Source organism: Dermacentor andersoni, chromosome 5, assembly GCF_023375885.2.
Source record: "Dermacentor andersoni chromosome 5, qqDerAnde1_hic_scaffold, whole genome shotgun sequence".
NCBI lineage: Eukaryota > Metazoa > Arthropoda > Arachnida > Ixodida > Ixodidae > Dermacentor > Dermacentor andersoni.
Window position 1 is genome coordinate 42,509,686 of NC_092818.1, and position 20,270 is coordinate 42,529,955.

Here is a 20,270-nt window from a genome sequence, read left to right on the forward strand (position 1 = left end):
GCGGCCGCATTTCGATGGGGGCGAAATGCGAAAACACCCGTGTGCTTAGATTTAGGTGCACGTTAAAGAACCCCAGGTGGTCGAAATTTCCGGAGTCCTCCACTACGGCGTGCCTCATAATCAGAAAGTGGTTTTGGCACGTAAAACCCCATAATTTAATTTTTTTTTTGAAATGCGAAAGCGTGGGAGGTGTGGAGTAGAGCGAAAACCAAATCTTTCGACCGTCCGTGTCGTTTTGAAGGGTAATTTCAATCAGTTCTCTTTTCTAAACACGAAATAGAACTACACAAGTAGGATTTTATGTCATTATATAATACAAGGATGTTTTTTTTAAACGAGTGCTTAAGTACTAGTGACAGAGTTTAACTGAGGAGTGCTTTCGTCATCGGGCTCCCCCGGGACACTTGAGTGTCCCGGGGGAGTCTGCAATCATGACCTGCATTTACCACAATTTCCCGGTTATTGTGGCGCTGTTCGCGATAATATTGATGTCGTAGAGATTCTCGAGCACTATTCTGTCACATTACCTAGACTTCATATTTGCCTTTAGTGCCCCTTTGAGAAAAAAAAATGGCCCGGTTCCTTTCTGTGTGGGCTATCGTCGCCTCACAAAGATTGCACGAAAAGATGTCTGCCCTCTACCGCGCATAGGCTACTCCCTGGATTGGGAACATGCTGCCGAATTTTTCCTTCTTTGTACTTGCGACTGGGCTATTGGCAAGTCGCGATCAAATTCCCGCAGTGACGTCTGCGTCAGCAGGCGTTTGGTGTGCTGCGACACCACGTACCCGAGCACACGAGGGTTGGCCTCTCCCGTGTGTAGCCGTGCACGGCTTAGGTGTGTCCGGGGAAAGGGGGATCCTGGGGGTTGAGCCGATGCCGGATGTTTGGACCTTTAGGACCCCCGGCGGAGGCAACACACCTCTTTGGCCTCTGCTTCACGTAGACGGCACCCCCGCACTGACCCACCCGGGGGAAATCAGTAGTCGCCTTTTCCTGCCTCTCTCTTCGCACACCTTTGTCTTTCCCTCTCACTTTTAGTCTTTCCTGTCTTCTTTTTTCCTCTGATAACTTCCAACACTCCTGGCGGCGAGGGTTAACCTGGTGTGCTATGACCTACCTTGGTTATAACATATGTGGTTATAGCGACGACGTACAGTTGGCATGGTAGGGCTTGTTTCACCGCATACCCTGCCTTCTCCTCTTGTTGGGCTCTGTGGTGGGTGACTGGCATCGTCGCTGAATACTGAACATATTTCATGGGAACTTACAACCCTTTCTCAACCGATCGTCCTTCTAAAAGGGGGCGCACCGATGCTACCTTTCAGTTTTTTCTAAAAGGCACTCAGACTTTCCCGAAATTTCACGTTGTCCGCCGTGATAAACCTGACAAGAAAGCAAGAACGATTTCACCATTTGTCGTGGCGAAGTATCTCACAGAGACCATTGGAGGCGGCTATAAAATTACCTAGCTGGCCATTCGGGACCTATTACTCGAACTGAAAGACAAAGCACAACATGACAAGCTACTGAACCTTGTACAACTTGGAGACATCCCCGTCAGTGTAACAGCGCACCGAACCATGAATACGGCCAAAGGCGTAATCTCTGACATTGACTTGATGGACCTGACCGAAGAAGAACTCCTGGAAGGATGGAAGGATGAAAACGTAATAAGTGTAGAAAGAATAAAGATCAGACGTGACAACAAGGAACTGCCAACTAAGCACCTGATACTTACCTTTGGCTCTAGCACGTTACCAGAGACATTAGAAACTGGATATACCAAAATCGGAGTACGACCATACATCCCAAACCCGCGACGTTGTTTTAAATGTCAGAGGTTTGGTCACGCTTCCCAGAGCTGCCGAGGGAGGCTAACATGTGCGAAATTTAGCATCCATGATCACTCTGCAGATGACTGTAAGGCTGAGCCGCGTTGTAGCAATTGTAATGGTGGCCACCCTGCATATTCTCGATGATGCGCAGTCTGGAAGAAAGAAAAAGAAATAATTGCAATAAACGTAAAGCAAGACATAAGTTTCAGAGAAGCAAGACAACGCATCTCACCAACATTTTCACAGACCGCATCTTTCGCCGAAGTGGTACGTCGGAGGGCAGTACCACAACGGCACTTGGCGGGCGCCAGCACCACGCGTAGCGAGCGTGCGGCAACGCCACCCGCCCCCATGGTGGGAGCAGCGAAGGCTACCCTACCTCTCCCGAATTCGACCACAGTGGAGGCCTCTGCTAGTGCTGGCACCAGTCAGCCCAGCTCAGAGGCCAAGAAAAGCCCATAAACAACCTGGGCGGTGGGCTCCAAGGCCTTGTCTTCCGAGACAAGGCTTTCACGGAAAACACACCGCTTGCAAGAGCGCGTGACCAATGCCTCTCAAGAGGCCATTGACACAACACCCAGTCAGAACGCGCAGTTGACGCCTAAGGAGCGGCGCGATTTTGTCGACCGCTCCCGAAGAGACAAAACTCCAATTACAGGGCCCCAAAAGGGCACTGTAAGCTAAACCAAGTTCATTCTCTTTGACACATAGCACAACATTTATTTTAATATGGATACACTGATTATTCTGTGGAATATCAGAGGCCTGCTTTGCAACCTCGTTGGTGTCCAAGAAATCTTTAAAGAACTAACTCCAAAAGTGCTGTGTCTCCAAGAGACTCATTTGAAATCTAAGCATAAACATTTCCTTCGTCGGTATGTTATTTTTCGGAAAGATCACGATGATGCCCTCGCATCATCTGGCGGCGCAGCCACCATAGCTGACAAACCTTTAGCCTGTCAACCCTTGCGGCTACAAACACCCCTTGAGGCAGCGGCCGTTCGTGCTGTACTTTTAAATAAACTGATAACCATCTGCTCTTTATACATACCGCCGAATTTTCAGCTTCAGAAACAAGAATTCCAAACATTATTAGATCAGTTGCCCGAACCATATATTGTGCTTGGAGATTGAAATGCACACAGCAACCAATGGGGCGACTCGCGCTGCGACGCGAGAGGTCGCCTGATTGAACAGTTCCTTTTTTGTTCAGGTGCATGTCTTTTGAATGGGAAGGAGCCCACGTATTATAATCTGGCAAACAAAACATACACTTTAATAGATCTTAGCATTGCATCTCCTACTCTTCTACCTTACTTTAATTGGAAATGTATTAAAAACCCGTACGGGAGTGACCATTTCCCTGTAGTTCTAAGCACACCAATGTGTAATTAATGCCTTCCAGAATTACCTCGCTGGAGAACTGCCTCAGCTGACTGGGAAAAGTTCAAAAATCTTGCTTCTTTATTCTGGGACAACATGTGTGCTTTAAGCATAGACGCTGCGGTTGAATATTTTACGGTTTTTCTCCTTGAGACCTCCTCCAAATGTATCCCTGTAAGTTAACAAGTGGATTGTCAACAAAACGCTGTCTTCCGTGGTGGAATGGTGAGTGTCGAAAAGCGCGTAAGAAGCAGAACAAGGCATGGGTTTTACTTCTGGATTCTCCGACAGCAGGAAATCTAGTCAATTTCAAGCAGGCCAAATCCGAGGGTCGGAGAACGCGGCGACAAGCTAGAAGAGAGAGTTGGAGAAAGTATATATCGGGCATTAACTCTTACACTGATGAAACAAAGGTTTGGAATAGAAGGAATAGAATAAATGGTCGACAGCCTTACTCGGTGCCTTTGGTGAATACTCAAGGCGGCAGCTTGGAAGAACAGGCGAACTTTCTTGGCGCACATTTCGAACAGATATGCAGCTCGTCGCACTACTCTGAAACATTCCAAAGGTACAAAAGGCAAATAGAAGCAAAACCACTAGACCGGAAAAGCACAAAATGCGAGGCATACAATAGACCTTTTCGCATGGCGTTGCTTCAGGCAGCCCTAAACAGCTGCAACAAATCTGCCCTCGGTTCTGACCGCATCCTATATGAAATGCTAAAACACCTGCCGTCTCAAACACAAAAAACCCTTCTTTGTCTTTACAATTCTATGTGGTCGTCCGGCCACATTCCCTCTGCTTGGAAAGAGGCCATCATAATTCCTATTTTGAAATCGCATAAGGACCCTTCTTTGGCAAATAGTTTTGGCCTATAGCATTGACGAGCTTCTTATGCAAAGTTTTTGGGAAGATGGTAAACAGTCGCCTGGTACATTATCTAGAAATAAACAAGAAATTAGATCCATATCAATGTGGCTTCAGAGAAGGCAGATGGACGACAGATCAGCTTGTACGCATGGAAATGTACATCAGGGATACGTTTGTCCTCAAACAGCTTATGTTATCAGTGTTTCTTGACATGGAGAAGGCGCATGATACTACGTGGCGCTTCGGGATCCTTCGCGATCTCTCTGCAATGGGCATTCGCGGAAACCTGCTAAGAATAATTGAAAGTTATCTCTCTGACAGGACATTGTCTCTCTGACAGTACTTGGGCCATTCTTTTGCACCTCCAATGCTCAAAATCTCAACACAAGTATTTTCATATCTGAAGCGTACGCGATACTCTCAGCCGTAAAACATATCAGACAAAGAGATCTCAATAAGGCCATCATTTTCACAGATTCATTAGGCGTAATAAGGGTCCTAATGAATTTTCGAAAACATAAGAACCCTGTTTTAATGAACTATACGCACAACTATGCCTAGCCTTAATGTACAACCAAAACATCGCCCTATGCTGGGTACCTGGGCATAGGGGCATAAAAGGTAATGTAGCTGCTGACGAAAATGCAACGTCAATCGCCTTTAATGAAACGGATATGAATAGATCCATACCAGCAAAAGAACTTAAGCCCTTCTTACGCCACAAACTGAGGAAGTACTGGCAGGATCAATGGGATAATGCCGTAGTGAATAAGCTACACGTTATCAAACCAAAATTAAGGAACTGGATATCTGAAAGAACAGCAAGACATAAGGAAGTGCTTCTGTGTAGATAAAAAATAGGACATACGTACGCCACTCACTCCTACGTTTTGACGGGAAGCGAACCTCCGACATGTACCAAATGTGGCAACAGGCTTACAGTTATTCATGTTCTTATCCAATGCACGGAAATAGAGGCAGAAAGGGAAAAGTATTTCCCCTCCCCTTATCTCCAACACATACCGTTACACCCAGTATTCTTTCTGAGCAATGAACCCCTTTTTACTTTCGAAACAGCATTAAACTTTTTAACTGAAACTGACACCTTAAATGTAATTTGGCCAGGCTACTTGTGGCACGGCCTCCACCTGGAGGTCGTAGCTGCAATGAAACCATTTTCTAGAGCACGTGCCTCCCAGCCCTTGCTTTCAAGGCCTTGCTGAGCCACTAGTGCTGCAGCCATTACATATTTTACTGATCATCCCTATCTTACGAAACATATATTGTCATCGCAGGCACGATCAATCACTCTCATTTTTTATACTTGTATTTTACGCACTTCAAAGGGAATAAATTTTAGGCCCTTTTACAGCCACATTGCACCATATGTATATTTTGCACTTTTTAGCGAATATTTTTAGGCCACTATGCAGACGTGTATCATATACTCCCCACAATTAACAGTCACGTATCATTGAGAAGCACGGATCATCGACTTGGTGCTCTTTGGCCACATCTGGCCAAATCAATCAATCAATCAATCAATCAATCAAGTCACGATCAATGAGTCCGACCACTCGAAGACAGCTTTCATTAAATTTACGGTGATGTCACTCGGCCTAGGCAATGCACCCGCGACATTCGAAAGGATGACGAAAAATATTTTGTGGTGCCTCAAATGGAAGACGTGTTTTGTTATTTAGACGACGTGGTAGTTATCTGCCCTGAGTTTACGACTCATCGCACTCGTCTACACGAAGTTCTTACTTGCCTTGGCAACGGTGGCGTTCAACTTGATTTGAAAACAGTGCGGCATCGGAGCCCACTAGCTGCCGTATTTGGCCACGTCGTTTCTAAAGACGAAGTCGTTCCCGACCTTGACAAGCTTTGCGCTGTCGCAGAATTTCCGCGGCCAACTACAGTGTAAGAACTCCGAAGTTTTGTCAGCTTCTGCTCTTACTTTCGTCAAAGCTCCTGGCTGGCCCTGGTGACCTTCGTGATTGGACACCAACGTGTTATGAAGCCTTCACTACATTGCGTCGTCTGCTTACCTCACCACCCGTTCTACGTTACTATGACCCGAGTGCTTCGACCGAAGTCATACTGATTCCAGCGGCGTTGATCTTGGAACCATCTTTGCGCAGCACAAACCTGGCTTCGCGGAATATTTGGTTGCCTTTGCAAGCCTTGCCCTCACAAAGGCAGAACCCAATTATTCTGTTACAGAAAGAGTGCTTAGCTATAGTTTGGACTTGAGGAAAATTTCTCCATTAAATATATGACCATCCCTTCGACGTTGTACCAGACCACCGCGGGGCGCTCTCTCGCGTCACTGAAAGACCCATCGAGGCGTCTTAGGCGTTGGGCTCTTCAACTCCAAGATTTTGACATTTGCGTTATCAATCGCTCCGGGCGTCAACTCTCTGACGTAGATGCACTCTCCCGGGCACCCATTCGATCCGACGAAACGCCACCTTCATTCAGATATTACCCGGTTGATACGCTTACTGTTGCTGAAATCATCGTCATCATCATGATTTTTATTTTGACCACTGGATACGCAAGGTGAAAAAGGGTAGGCCGGAAAAAAAGCTGAAATTTCTTCGGCTTGACAAAGCTCCGGTCTCCCAGACAGGCACGGTAGCGGCTGGTGCATCAATACAGTTACGCATAAAGTGTGGATATAAGAGTATTTTAAACACATGTACATGTAATACTTTCATGTTTTGATACAGTTGCGTAACATAACTCCCAGTATACAATTACAATCTGTTATCTTGCATATTATTACCATCAGGAAACGTTCGTTTTTGGATTGCATCTCTGGTTTAAATTCTCACGAGTTCTTCAATGACTGCATGCCTACGAGCCCTTCGTCGCCAAACGACTCATTTGCTGCAACGGGACACCTTCTTGTGCCACCAAAGCTATTAGCTAGACGGTCACAAATGACTGCTAGTCATCCCTCGCCATTTGCGCTCCAACCTATGTTTTATCTCCACGCCGACCCCCAAGAAGCTCATGCTGGCGTCTTGAAAACTTACGAGCGCCTCCGCCAACGGTACTACTGTTGTGACATGTATGCCTACGTCCGTAAATACCTTCGGCCTTGTGCAGCTTGTAAGCGACGCAAGACATGCAACAGGCACACTGCAACCTTTACCGAGTCCTGCACGTACTTTTCCCCGAGTCGGCATCGACTTTCGGGGCCCCTTCCACGCACGGCTAACGGAAATCGTTGGATATTTCTCGCAGCAGACCATGTAACGAGATACGACGAAGTCGCTGCACTTAGTTCATCACTCTAGGTTGCCAGGATGGCTCCTCTTTGCCGCGGGGATAAATGTAGTGGAGAATATGCATGTAGCGCTGTGGGCCACTGCCATCGCTTCGGCGCAAAACCCCAGCTCAAGCTGCTGATGCCAAGAGCTAGGACCTTTCATACAGAGCTTACATACATACATACATACATACATACATACATACATACATACATACATACATACATACATACATACATACATACATACATACACACATACATGCATGTATGCGTGCATCCATGCATACATACATACATACATACTTACATACATACATACATACATGAATGCATACATACATACATACATACATACATACATACATACATACATACATACATACATACATACATACATACATACATACATACATACATACATACATACATACATACATACATACATACAAAGCATGGCTGCAGTTTCTGGGGGCGTTGAGGCGGAAGGAGCACCAAGCGCGATCTCTGCGCGTGTGTTCAAACCTACATTCAGCCTCCGAGATCTGCTGTGTATCCCTGAAAATTCGTTTCACAAATCCCGCCAAACTGCTGCAGCATTCTCACTGTAATTCTAAGCTCTGGCTTCTCAGCAATGAGTGGTATACATACGGCGATCCTAACAGTGTGGGTAGCGTTCTGTTTCGGAATAAGTTATTGAGCGGTTTACTTTGACAAGCGTTCATACTGTTATTTGTAGATACCATGCATGACTACCTCATTCGTAGAACGAGGCTTCCGCCAGCGAATAAAAAAGCTTTAGTTATTAATAACTGCAAGCCTTAGGCAGTGAATCAGTCTTTTTGAGTGGCCTAGGGACTGGCTCCCTACTGTGCGAGCACCCAAGAAAACACCCCCTTTCTGTTTTTGTTTTTTCGAATGAAGACTAAATTGAATTTTCTGTTTTCTTTTTCAGACTTGTTCACCCCGTTCTCTACGTCACATTCTCCCATTTTATGAAAATTGCGTTTACACAAACAGCCGTCTCATTCATTTTATGCGGTACCTTTCGCGTACTGTACTTCAAAGGCAAAAAGGTAGATCACGCAATTACACGGCGAAAGAGATAAAATATCTCCAAATTGTTCCGCAGAACGTAACGGCCACACATCCAAGGAGCACCCCGCCGGCTCGAACAAGCCAGAGAGCATGAAGGGCTTTCATCCTCGCCCGATAAATATGTCTCCTGATAAGCCAGACATGCCGAAAGAATTTAAGGCGGCCTTGAAATTCTTGCGCCTACTCGTCGTGGCGTGATGAGATATGCACCACGCTATTCGGAATCGTCAGTTAGCTATTAGCAAAGGTGACACTTTATATAAAAATATTGAAGCAAATGAGCTATAGGAAATGCATGCCAAAAAAAAAAGGAAAAAAAAACGGCGCAACCATTTGAAAACACTTGGAAGTCCATGATATTGTTACGTAGGAAGACGCAGACGAAAAGCTATGTACAAATATATTTACAAGGAAAATACGCTGCGCTTGGCCAAGAGGCAACAGCCCGCGCTAGCTTCTAATCGTCGTCGTCGTCTTCACACTGCTGGCCTTTCGTGATCGCGCATATTGTGCCGTAGCACTACCCCCGGCTGCAAAAGCGCCGTCCCGGAGCGACTAAAGATCGGACTCGGAAGCAGTGTAGTAGGCCTTGAGCCTACTGACGTGTACGACATCACTAGATGCCACAGGAGAGGACGAGGTTGAGGCCACAGGAGCAATTTCATAAGTCACAGGCGTCACCTGGCGCAGCACGCGGTAGGGCCCTGTGTATCGCGAAAGGAGCTTCTCTGAAAGTCCGACGTGACGAGAGGGCGACCACAGGAGCACGAGCGCACCAGGTGAAAACTGTACGTCACGATGGCGGGCGTTGTACTGACACTGCTGAGTGGTCCGTGAGGCCGTCAGTCGAGCACGGGCAAGCTGGCGTGCATGGTCAGCGAGGGCGACGGCGTCGCGCGCATACTCGCTTGTTGAGACCGCAGCAGGAGGAAGTGCCGTGTCTAGGGGCAAGGTAGGTTCGCGACCGTACAGTAGATAAAAGGGAGAAAATCCGGCGGTGTCGTGCCGGGAAGAATTGTACGCAAATGTTACGTAAGGAAGGGCAATGTCCCAGTCGTGGTGGTCCTTGGAAACGTACTTGGCCAGCATATCGGTAAGAGTACGGTTTAACCGCTCTGTCAGGCCATTGGTTTGAGGATGGTATGAAGTAGTCAGTTTGTGTTGAATGGAGCAGGAACGCACAATGTCAGCGATAACTTTCGAGAGGAAGTTTCGACCACGGTCAGTAAGCAGCTGTCGCGGGGCGCCATGAAGCAAGATAATGTCACGCAAGAGAAAGTCCGCGACGTCAGTGGCGCAGCTGGTAGGGAGAGCCCGAGTGATAGCGTATCGGGTGGCGTAATCAGTCGCGACGGCTACCCATTTGTTCCCAGAAGATGACGTGGGAAAGGGACCGAGCAGGTCTAATCCAACACGAAAGAACGGTTCCACAGGGACGGTGATCGGCTGGAGATGACCGGCAGGTAGCACCTGAGGTGTCTTCCGACGCTGGCAGGGATCACAGGCAGCAACATAGCGTCGAACGGAGCGAGCGAGACCAGGCCAATAGAAGCGGCGGCGGACGCGGTCGTACGTGCGGGTTACCCCAAGATGTCCTGAAGTGGGTGCGTCATGCATCTCAAAGAGCACAGTCTGTCGTAGCTGTTTTGGCACGACAAGAAGAAGGTCAGAGCCGTCAGGGAGGAAGTTCCTTCGATACAGAATGCCACCCTGGAGGACATATCGGCGAACGGATGCATCGGTAGGTGTAGAGCGCAGACGCTCGATAAGTGCTCGCAGCGATAGGTCTCGGTACTGCTCATCGGCGATGTTACCGAAGGCAGAGACAGAGAAAATGCCGTTGGCGCTACTACTGTCGGCGTCGTCAGGCTCGTCGACCGGGTAGCGAGACAGGCAGTCAGCGTCCTTGTGTAGTCGGCCAGATTTATAGGTGACAGTATACGAATATTCTTGGAGGCGTAAGGCCCAGCGACCAAGTCTTCCTGTAGGATCTTTCAGTGAGCATAACCAGCAAAGCGCGTGATGGTCTGTGACAACGGAAAAGGATCGGCCATATAAGTATGGGCGGAATTTCGCAACCGCCCAAACTAGGGCCAGACACTCACGCTCAGTGATGGAATAGTTGCGCTCCGCGGGTGAGAGGAGCCTGCTGGCGTAAGCGATAACACGGTCGTGGCCACGCTGGCGTTGTGCCAGTACTGCTCCAATTCCGTGACCGCTGGCATCAGTACGGACTTCGGTAGGCGCAGAAGGATCGAAATGGGCCAAAACGGGAGGCGTTGTGAGAATGTCGATTAGATGAGAGAATGCAGAGGCCTCGTTATCGCCCCACTGGAAAGGAGCGTCTTTTTTCAAAAGGTCGGTTAGTGGTCGTGCTATGGCGGCGAAATTTCTCACGAAACGGCGGAAGTACGAACAAAGGCCGATGAAGCTGCGCACATCCTTGACACACTTCGGAACAGGGAAGTGCGTAACAGCATGGATCTTGCCTGGGTCCGGTTGCACTCCGTTCGCGTCAACGAGATGTCCAAGGACGGTAATCTGGCGGCGGCCGAATTGGCACTTCGATGCGTTGAGTTGCAGACCGGCTCGCCGAAAAACGTCCAGGACTGCTGAGAGGCGCTCGAGGTGCGTAGCGAACGTTGGGGAGAATACGATAACGTCGTCCAAGTAGCACAGGCACGTGGACCATTTGAAACCGTGAAGAAGGGAGTCCATCATGCGTTCAAAAGTGGCAGGGGCGTTACATAGACCGAACGGCATCACTTTGAATTGATAAAGACCGTCGGGTGTGACAAAAGCAGTCTTCTCGCGGTCGAGATCGTCCACGGCAATCTGCCAGTAGCCGGAGCGAAGGTCAATAGAAGAGAAATAGCGAGCACCGTGGAGGCAGTCAAGGGCGTCATCAATCCGAGGTAGGGGATACACGTCCTTTTTGGTAACCCTGTTAAGGTGCCGATAATCCACGCAAAAGCGCCATGAGCCATCCTTCTTTTTGACCAGTACTACAGGTGACGCCCATGGACTATATGATGGTTCAATAATGTTCTTGGCAAGCATTTTGCGAACTTCTGCGTGAATAACTTGACGCTCAGCTGGTGACACTCGATACGGGCGGCGATGAATAGGAGGGGCATCGCCGGTATTAATGCGATGTTTGACAGCTGTAGTTTGGGCTAAAGGACGATCGTTAAAGTCAAAAATATCGTGGTAGGAAAACAGAACGCGGTAGAGTTCACGAGCGTGCTCGGAGGGCAAGTCGGGGGCAATCATTTTCCGTAAGTCAGCGATGGTACAATTTGCCGACTGCGATGGTAGAGGAGTATCGGATGAAGTGTCGTCTACTGCAATGGATGCTACTGAGTGATCCTCGAATGAACAAAGCTGGGCCAAAGACATCCCACGTGGCAGCACTTGTGTCGTCAAGCCAAAGTTGACCACTGGCAGGCAGACGCAATTCGCCGTAATAGATAAAACTGTATGGGGTACTGTGATCCCATGTGTAAGGAGGACGTCTTGCATAGGAGCCGCGATGTAGTGACCGTCGGGGACTGGTGGGGATGACACTAGGTCAACGTAGGTCAGTGCCGAAGGTGGCAAGCGAACGAAGTCGGCGGAACTGAGGCGACTGGGTTGTGGTTCAGCAGGATCCAGAACAGGCAGGTCAAGGCGGAGAGTACTGGCGGAACAATCGATGAGAGCAGAATGTGCGGAAAGGAAGTCTAAGCCGAGGATGATGTCGTGGGGACAGTGGGCGATGACTGTGAATAGCACGATTGTTGAGCGATCGGCGAAGGAGACGCGGGCGGTACACATACCAATTACGGGGGCTGTTCCGCCATCGGCGACACGGACAACAGGCGTCGTGGCGGGCGTGATAATTTTCTTGAGCCGGTTACGAAGGTCAGCGCTCATTACGGACAAATGCGCCCCAGTGTCTATGAGAGCAGACACAGAAACACCGTCGACTTGCACGTCAAGAAGGTTCAGATGAGTGGGCAAAGTCAGTAGAGGATTTGGCGGCGTAGGGAGCAATGCAGCGTCACCTCGAGGCGCTGCATCGTCTAGTTTTCCGGCTGGGAGCGGCGTCCGAAGGGAGTCGGCGAATAGGAGCGACGGGGCTGGGGAGAGCGAGATTGTCGTCGTTGGGGCGAAGGCGAACGAGAATAGGGGCGGTTCGTTGCAGGAGAATCAGTGGCGGCATTATCGGAGCGTGCGGCATAGGGACGAGAAGGGCCACCTGAGGGGCGAGAGTAGGCAGTATAAGTAGGCCGGCTCGGGGAACTCCAGCGACTACGACAGTGCCGAGAAATGTGCCCGATTCGATGGCAGTGGAAACAAATAGGCTTGTCGTCAGCAGTGCGCCATTCAGATGGGTTGCGGAAACGTGGTGGGTAAGAAGATGCGGGACGGGGCGAAATCGAAGAAGCCGGGCGGGTATTAGGGCGATGGGCCGAGCAGATGGTGTGAAGACCCATGTTTTCAAACTCGTGGCGGACAACTGCCTGGATCAGTGAGACCGTGACTGCAGATGTGTTGGTGGGACTGGAGTCGAAGGCAGCCGGATAGGCGGCCTCGATCTCACGCCGGACGATCCTGGTAACATCGGCAGTGTTGTTGGGACGAGGAGCGTCGGCACAGGAAGATGTCGCTGGGGTGTTGGGCAGACGGGCAAACTGCTGGTCAATACGTCGGCTTTTGGCGAGTTCCAGGCGGCGGCACTCTCTTATAACAGCATCCACCGTCGCTACGTTGTTGCAAACGAGCAAGTTGAAGGCGTCATCGGCAATGCCTTTGAGGATGTGGGAAACCTTGTCTGACTCAGTCATGTGGGTGTCAACTTTGCGGCACAGAGCCAAGACGTCCTGAATGTACGTGACATAGGGCTCTGTTGACGTCTGCACACGGCCGGAAAGCGCCTTCTGCGCGGCAAGTTGTTGACCGTAGGGGTTGCCGAACAAGTCTCGAAGCTGTGTCTTAAGTGAATCCCAACTGGTGAGCTCATCTTCGTGCGTGCGATACCAAACTCGAGGTGTGCCACCGAGGTAAAAGACTACGTTGGCGAGCATAATAGTAGGGTCCCACCGGTTATTGCGGCTGACATGTTCATACAGGCTGATCCAGTCATCGACGTCTTCCCCATCTTGGCCCGAGAATACGCCAGGATCACGGGGAGCGGGGAGAGTGATGTAGGTCGTCGAAGTGGCAGCAGGTGTCGGAGCCGGCGGAGTCGGGTTGTCGTCGCCGGGAGCCATGAAGGAAGGCTCGACGTACCGTCCACTGCGAAGCTCCGTGATGAGGTACAGGGAACGTCCACCTCCACCAGATATGTTACGTAGGAAGACGCAGACGAAAAGCTATGTACAAATATATTTACAAGGAAAATACGCTGCGCTTGGCCAAGAGGCAACAGCCCGCGCTAGCTTCTAATCGTCGTCGTCGTCTTCACACTGCTGGCCTTTCGTGATCGCGCATATTGTGCCGTAGCAATATATTTATCCTGTACCTCTGCTTCTATATGAGCATGAAATTGAGAAAAAGACAGTTCCCTACATTTGCTCCCCTGATCACAATGTTTCTGCCAAAAAATGCAAAAGCGGACTTGAAGGAATATTTCACCAGACTAAGCGAAGTTAGTGCTGCTATTTAGTTACCATTTAAGTTGTTTGGTCAAAGCTGTAGGAAAAATAATCCTAGCTTGGCGTTGCTCTACGTTGGGCATTGAGCTCAGTCGTAACTTTTCCTAAAGAGGGCGCACTTAGTCTTCTCTATTGAAGATTTACTTGGCCAATCCGAAAAACACATTGAAATGGCATAAATAATAAATGTCAAACACAGGAAAGGAATTACGCCATCCGGGCAAGTTGGTGATAGAAACATGCGCATACGTAAAACAAAAAGAAATGCAAGAATATTGTTTCAAAATTTCGCCAGAAGGCAGGGGATGCCTTTCAGCAAAGTGAAGTGCACTCCTTGTGGCTGGTGCGTCCATTTATGTTGTCAGGTAACTTGAAATGATGATTCAATAAGGATCCTAAATAAAGATGCTAAGATACCTCTAAGAGAAAGTTAACTGCTAAGGGAATTACCGCGCTGTCTTTGCCGACGCGAGGAGGCTACGTTACAAGGCATACATGTGGGTGTTTTGCATTGACGACATCTGCAACCTGTCTATGGGCTCCGGATCGTGGGCCTACCTCCACTGCGAACTGTCCGTTTTGGCCACACCCAGCTGCCCTGAACGGTCTGCCGCACTTCCTGTGAAGTTGTCTCGGAGTGGAATCATTAAAGCGCCACTTCCATTCAAAAGAGGGACTATGCCCAAGGCGTCCACCTGATTATCATCTGTACATCTACGTTCCGCACCATAGACCCTCTACAGGTTCTATTGGAAAAAGCCAATTATACACGTATATATACCTTGCAAGCACCGAGTTTTTTATGCCACAGGGAAAGCTTTTGGATAATAAGTAAAATATGCTAAGATGTCCTCAGACAGCACGAGATCTGTATTCACAAGGCTACTGTTACATTCGGATCTTACAGCAAATATAGGGAGGCGTGGCATAATGATGTGTGTCAGGCGAGAAGTAAGTTGTACTATAGTCTGGTGACGGTAGGGCCGACTGAGAAAGCGAAGTGGAAACTTGTCATAGAAGAATAAATGAAATGAAATCACAGGCAGTAGAGGTCCTATCAGGTGGGAACTCCTTTACTGCGGTATGATTCTTGATTTCACTGTTCAGGCATCTTTGTGGAAACTGTTTTGTTCAAGCAAACACATTCGTTTCCCCCAATTTATCATGTTGTGGTCAATGAACGGTTTATAGTTTGTCGATGTGCCAGTAAGCAAATATAATGGCCAAAGTTTTCAACTATCTTGTAGTACGGGGGTTACTGCGCTATAAACACGCGGACAACAGAAGTAGAAGTGGACAAGACGCACGCAGGAGCGCTGCGCGCATCTTGTCCATTTCTACTTCTGTTGTCCGTGTGTTTATAGCGCAGTAACCCTCGTATTACAAGATGAACTTCCACCAAGTAGCCAAACTTGCCGCTCCACTGCAATGCATGTTCCACTATACCCACAAGAACTTATTCATTCACAAAGCCTACACGAACACTGTGATTGGTAATTTGAAGTATTTGTTCCCCTAAAACGCTCCTTTTTGGTTTACCAGCTGGCATTGTCTTGTTATTGTACGGTTAAGTGTATGCTCTGTCTATCCTCGCCTACTCCGACAGGTACACCTCTTCTGTCCATGATGAATGTGTGGTCTGACTGCAGGAAAAGAGAATAACTTGGCCTAGTTAGTGGATGTTTGTACTTGACAAAGCCGCTCTATAGACGACGAGCACGAAGACAAGGACTAGGTCATGTGTCTACCTAACTTCCTTCCTACTCCTGCATGTTCGCGCTGTTGCGCCAAGTAAGAAAAAGAAACACAAAATATCGATATGTTTCCACACTTAAGCCGGATGCAAATCAATCGGGCAGATAGTCTCAATTTTTGTCGATGGTTCAGTTACCTGAGATAAGCTGAGCAATATATTACGTCACTGTTCGTGACCTAGTGCAAATAAAATAGCTTTACCGGTGGACAAAAGTGAACGCAAGCGCAGGCACCCATCATTGGCAACAAAAGCCATTTATGCAGTGCATTTGTGACATGTGGCGCACTCAGGGGCCACAAATTATGCTTTTTGTTTTTGTATCCGATGTTACTGTACGTGATCTGACCTTGCTTCATGCGCTTACCACCTGTTCACTTTGTTCCCTATCGCAGGAAGTCACCGGCTACGCAACGGCTCCAAGTTTTGAGTAACCGGCAGCATACAACGTTTGGGGCACCGTAGCGTGGAGGCGTAGCCAGTTACGTCGGAAGAGCGTGACGTCGACAAGTGGCGCAAGTGTCATGGACTGGGCCGCCGACGTCACGAACATTGCGAGCACACGCGCACGTGGTGCTGAAACCATGCGAGAGTTCGTCCACGTAGGGACTGTATATAGAACCGGCACAATGTAGAACGGTAGCGTGCCAGCGTCATAGGAGTCGCAAGACGTGAAGGTGAAGTTGTCGACGGCGTCACGAATCACGTGATCGACAGAACGCGCGAGAACCAGTGAAAGTGAGAGGGAGACGCTGCTTTGCTTACGCTGACCGCGCGTGTGGGAGAGGGTATGCCGACTTATATTGAGGAGTGAAAGCTGACATTTTGTAGCTGCGGTGCGCTGTTAGTTCTCTAGCGAAGAATCTAATAGTGAGTGCCGTAGTAATGACAAAGCACACACGGCGATAAATAACAGCAGCCGAGCTGAGTGAAATTGTTGATGAAGGGGTGTTTAGACGTATTTTGCGCCAGTCGAAAAAATTGAGAGGTGGCATGTAGCTCCGGGTTTGACGGTGATGCGCAGTCGTTTCCAGCCACAGGAAGAATGAAAGAGAGATCAAAACGTTGGGCCAGTGCATGAAATCACCACCCTTCTTGGGGGAAGTATACAGTGAGGTGTCACGAGGGAATTCATTAATTAGCCATCTTGCGACTATTGACACATACGTTAGCACTCGCGGTAAAGCAACGACCAGTTGATCTTAGAATAGCCACCCCTATACATAACATACAGTGGTGTGATGACCCAGAAGTGCCCGTGCCCCAAGTTCTACAATACAACATGAGAGGCCACCATTCCTAAATTAAGCGAATTCACGGGAAATAAGCCAAATGCATTCCTCGGAAAATGTGTTTATAGCTACATTATACGCGCATCTGTTAACTAGAGCACTTTGCAAGAAGTTGTTTTTAGTGATATAATTTCAAGAAGCAACAATTCTATAAGCTTTCTGCCTCGCAGGATTTTTAATACTATGCACACCTCCTGCTATTCCTTGCATTTATTTCAGTATTCCATGAATTCTTGAACAAGACAAACCAGATGCAGAAATTGTTAGAAATATGATGTGCGAGTCGGTTTCACATGGCAGAATTGTTAAGAAATGCACTGATTGTGAACAAAGGTCTAGTCGGGGAGCCAAAACATACTGTTATTAATTTAGTAATCTCGATCTTGTTTAATTTACATTTTTTCCCTGCTAGACGAGATTTCACCAGACTCTTGGTTTTATAGGATGCTTTGCGCAGTTTGTTATTATTTCATACCCTGCTAGTTCAACCAGCTGTTCTGTATTCCCCCAAGTTCTTTCTGTGAATTGAAGAAGTAAAATATTTAATAAATATTGTCCAGAACACTGCTATAGATACCGAGTATAGTGCGCACATTGCAGGCTGCACGCTTTGTGGGGTGTTTCACCAGTCGGTCAATCGATCGAGGGCCAACAGGTCAACTCCTGGCACGCACGAAGATCACCAAGGTCGGTTGTTAGTTAATATAGGATCTCAAGCTCGGATGCAGGGGCTTCTCCTCACAGGGATAGCAGTTGGGTTCCACGGTCTGCCCCGTAAACGGTCTAAACGAGGTGCGTTGTTTTCATATATATATTTGGCTAAGAAAAGGACATGCTATGGTTCATCTGCAGAGGAAGTTCGTATTTTGTGTTTTAATTTTTAATTATGACCTTTGTCTTAGCCGCAGATCCCGTATGGAAGCGCCCTGCAGTATTGTCAGTGTGTTTTACGAATGCCACCGAATTTAGCTCACTGTCATAAGAAAGCTATAGGAGCCACGGAAGCCAAGTTTATTCGTGAGGTATTGGTTATGCACGATGTGTTCATTCAACGTTCAAAGTGTATGGGTGATTAGACAGTTTGCCATAAATTACGCGCACAGGTGATACGGAGCGCGATTTGTTTAGAATGCACCAAATTTAGGCCGTTGTCCTGGAATAAACTTAATTGTACAAAGGGTAAATTTTGAAAAGAAAAGAACTCGGGAAAATACTATTTTTATAGGCATACAAATAGTAAGGTGTGTGGAGTAATATGGCCTTTGCTAAAAACTGCTTAACCAACTTCTATAAAATGTTATAAAATGATATGCAGTCGGTGAATTAAAGTATGTGGTTTATTCACAGGTAACTAATATTCCTAATGGAACAGATCACAAAAAAATAAATTTTCTTGAAACTGAGTTGCCACTTGGCAAAGTAACACAAGCCTGGGGTCTTCCTTTTTTCTTTTTCTCTTGTTTCTCGCTATAGTAAACGCAAAAATGTCGCAAATATTATCGCAACATCTGCAAACAGTGTTCAGTATCTGCTTCGACAACACAAAAGCACGAATGGTGGCAAACTCTGCTGGACTTCATAAAACCGCTGGCCTAAGTTTTTCCCGCGCCATGTTATTTTGCCCGGGCCAAATTTCATTTCCCTCTCACCTTCCTCACCAGGAGGTTGCCACCACGAGGAGACATCAAACGCTTTTATTACATGCGACACATTCTTTAACAACTACTTCGCTCCGTAACACGCGTGTTGAAACTCTGCCGCTTAAGCTTTTCATTTATTGCCACATAGTGTTCGCGAGCATAGACCCCGTCCATGAAGCGGTAGCAGCTATTACATGGTCGACAAGGATAGGATAGGAATAAACTTTATTTGTCCAACGGTTATTGATGTTGGCGCCCGGGGCTAGGCTGCCAGGGGTCCATCGCCCGAGGAAAATCTTTCGAGATCCTCGGCAACGGCCCTGGCCCGCTGGACGGCCCACTCCTGGTCTTCGGGTGCCTCGCTGAGGAGGGCGGCTTGTCATCTCTCAGCGAGGCGCCCCGCTTCAGTGGATTCTGCTGTTGTGTTCCCCCTTCCTCTTTGTGCTCGTTCCACGTGGCGTTGGCATTCCCAAAACACATGGGCCATATCGGCCCGTTCGTGCTCGCACCACGGGCAGCCGGGCGACAGGTGCAGCGCGGGCCACAGGCGGTGCAGGTGGTAGGGGTTGGTGAAAGTGCCCGTCTGCAACCGTCTCAGGTCGACCGCCTGGGACCTGTCTAGGCGCCCGTGGGGTTGTGGATATCTTCTTCCTTCTTTCTGATAGTGACCAAGCACCTCTCTGTACGTCGCCGGAAACTCCTTGACATCGCAGTCGGCGTCCGCGTGATCCCCAGCTCCATCCGCCGCGATTTGTGTTGTATTGGTAACGACAGCGGCCGCGCCAGACGGGGTGGCCGCCGCCGACGCCGTCACTCCTCCGCTGGGGTCCCGCACAACAACGGCAGCGGCTGCCCTCTGGGTGACCGCATCGCGGCGGGTAAATTGCCTCGCGACGAGGTGGGCGCGCTCGTTGTGGTTGGGTGGAGTGTCGGTGCCTCTTCGGCCGTTAGCATTGTTGGTGTCATTATTGTCGTGGTTGTTGTTGTTGTTACTGGCAAGCTCCCCGACGTGCGCGGGGAAGCACTTGAGGGACTTGTTTGTAATCGTGCCGGATCCGAAGTCCCCGGCCCGGGCGTTGAGCATGCGCGCCAGTTCCACGGACACCCAACCTTTGGTGTAGTTCCGAATCGCTGATTTGGAGTCGCTGATGATAAGGTTATCCTCCGCACCTCCGTGGAATACCGCGAGGGCTATGGCCATCTCTTCCGCTGCTTCGGCTGACGGCAGCCTCGCTGATGCCGTGACTCGGATCGTTCCCTTTGTATCTATGACTGCCATGGAGAAGACGGGCGCCGCCGCCGTCGGCCGGCCGTGTCGATGTTGCCGTTGTTGCTGCTGCCGTTTTTGTCGTAGTAGCAGTAGTGATGGTGGTGCTGGTAACTGCGGTTCGTCTTGCACATTCCCTTGCAGCAGCGGTGGTGGTCGACGTCCCTCGTCACCATCAGAGTCACCGACCGGCCGCGGGTACCTGGCTGC

At 48.7% G+C, this 20,270-nt stretch overlaps 1 protein-coding gene across 1 annotated transcript in view; it reads left to right on the forward strand.

Annotated features, from left to right (window-relative positions):
- LOC126530015 (uncharacterized) overlaps positions 1–17,725 on the forward strand; it is a 301,615-nt gene extending 283,890 nt beyond the window's left edge. The window contains exon 8 of the mRNA XM_050177484.3: positions 16,257–17,725. Within this exon, the coding sequence (XP_050033441.1) occupies positions 16,257–16,295 (39 nt within the window). The 3' untranslated portion in view covers positions 16,296–17,725. The remainder of the gene's footprint in view (positions 1–16,256) is intronic.
- Positions 17,726–20,270: the final 2,545 nt, after the last annotated feature.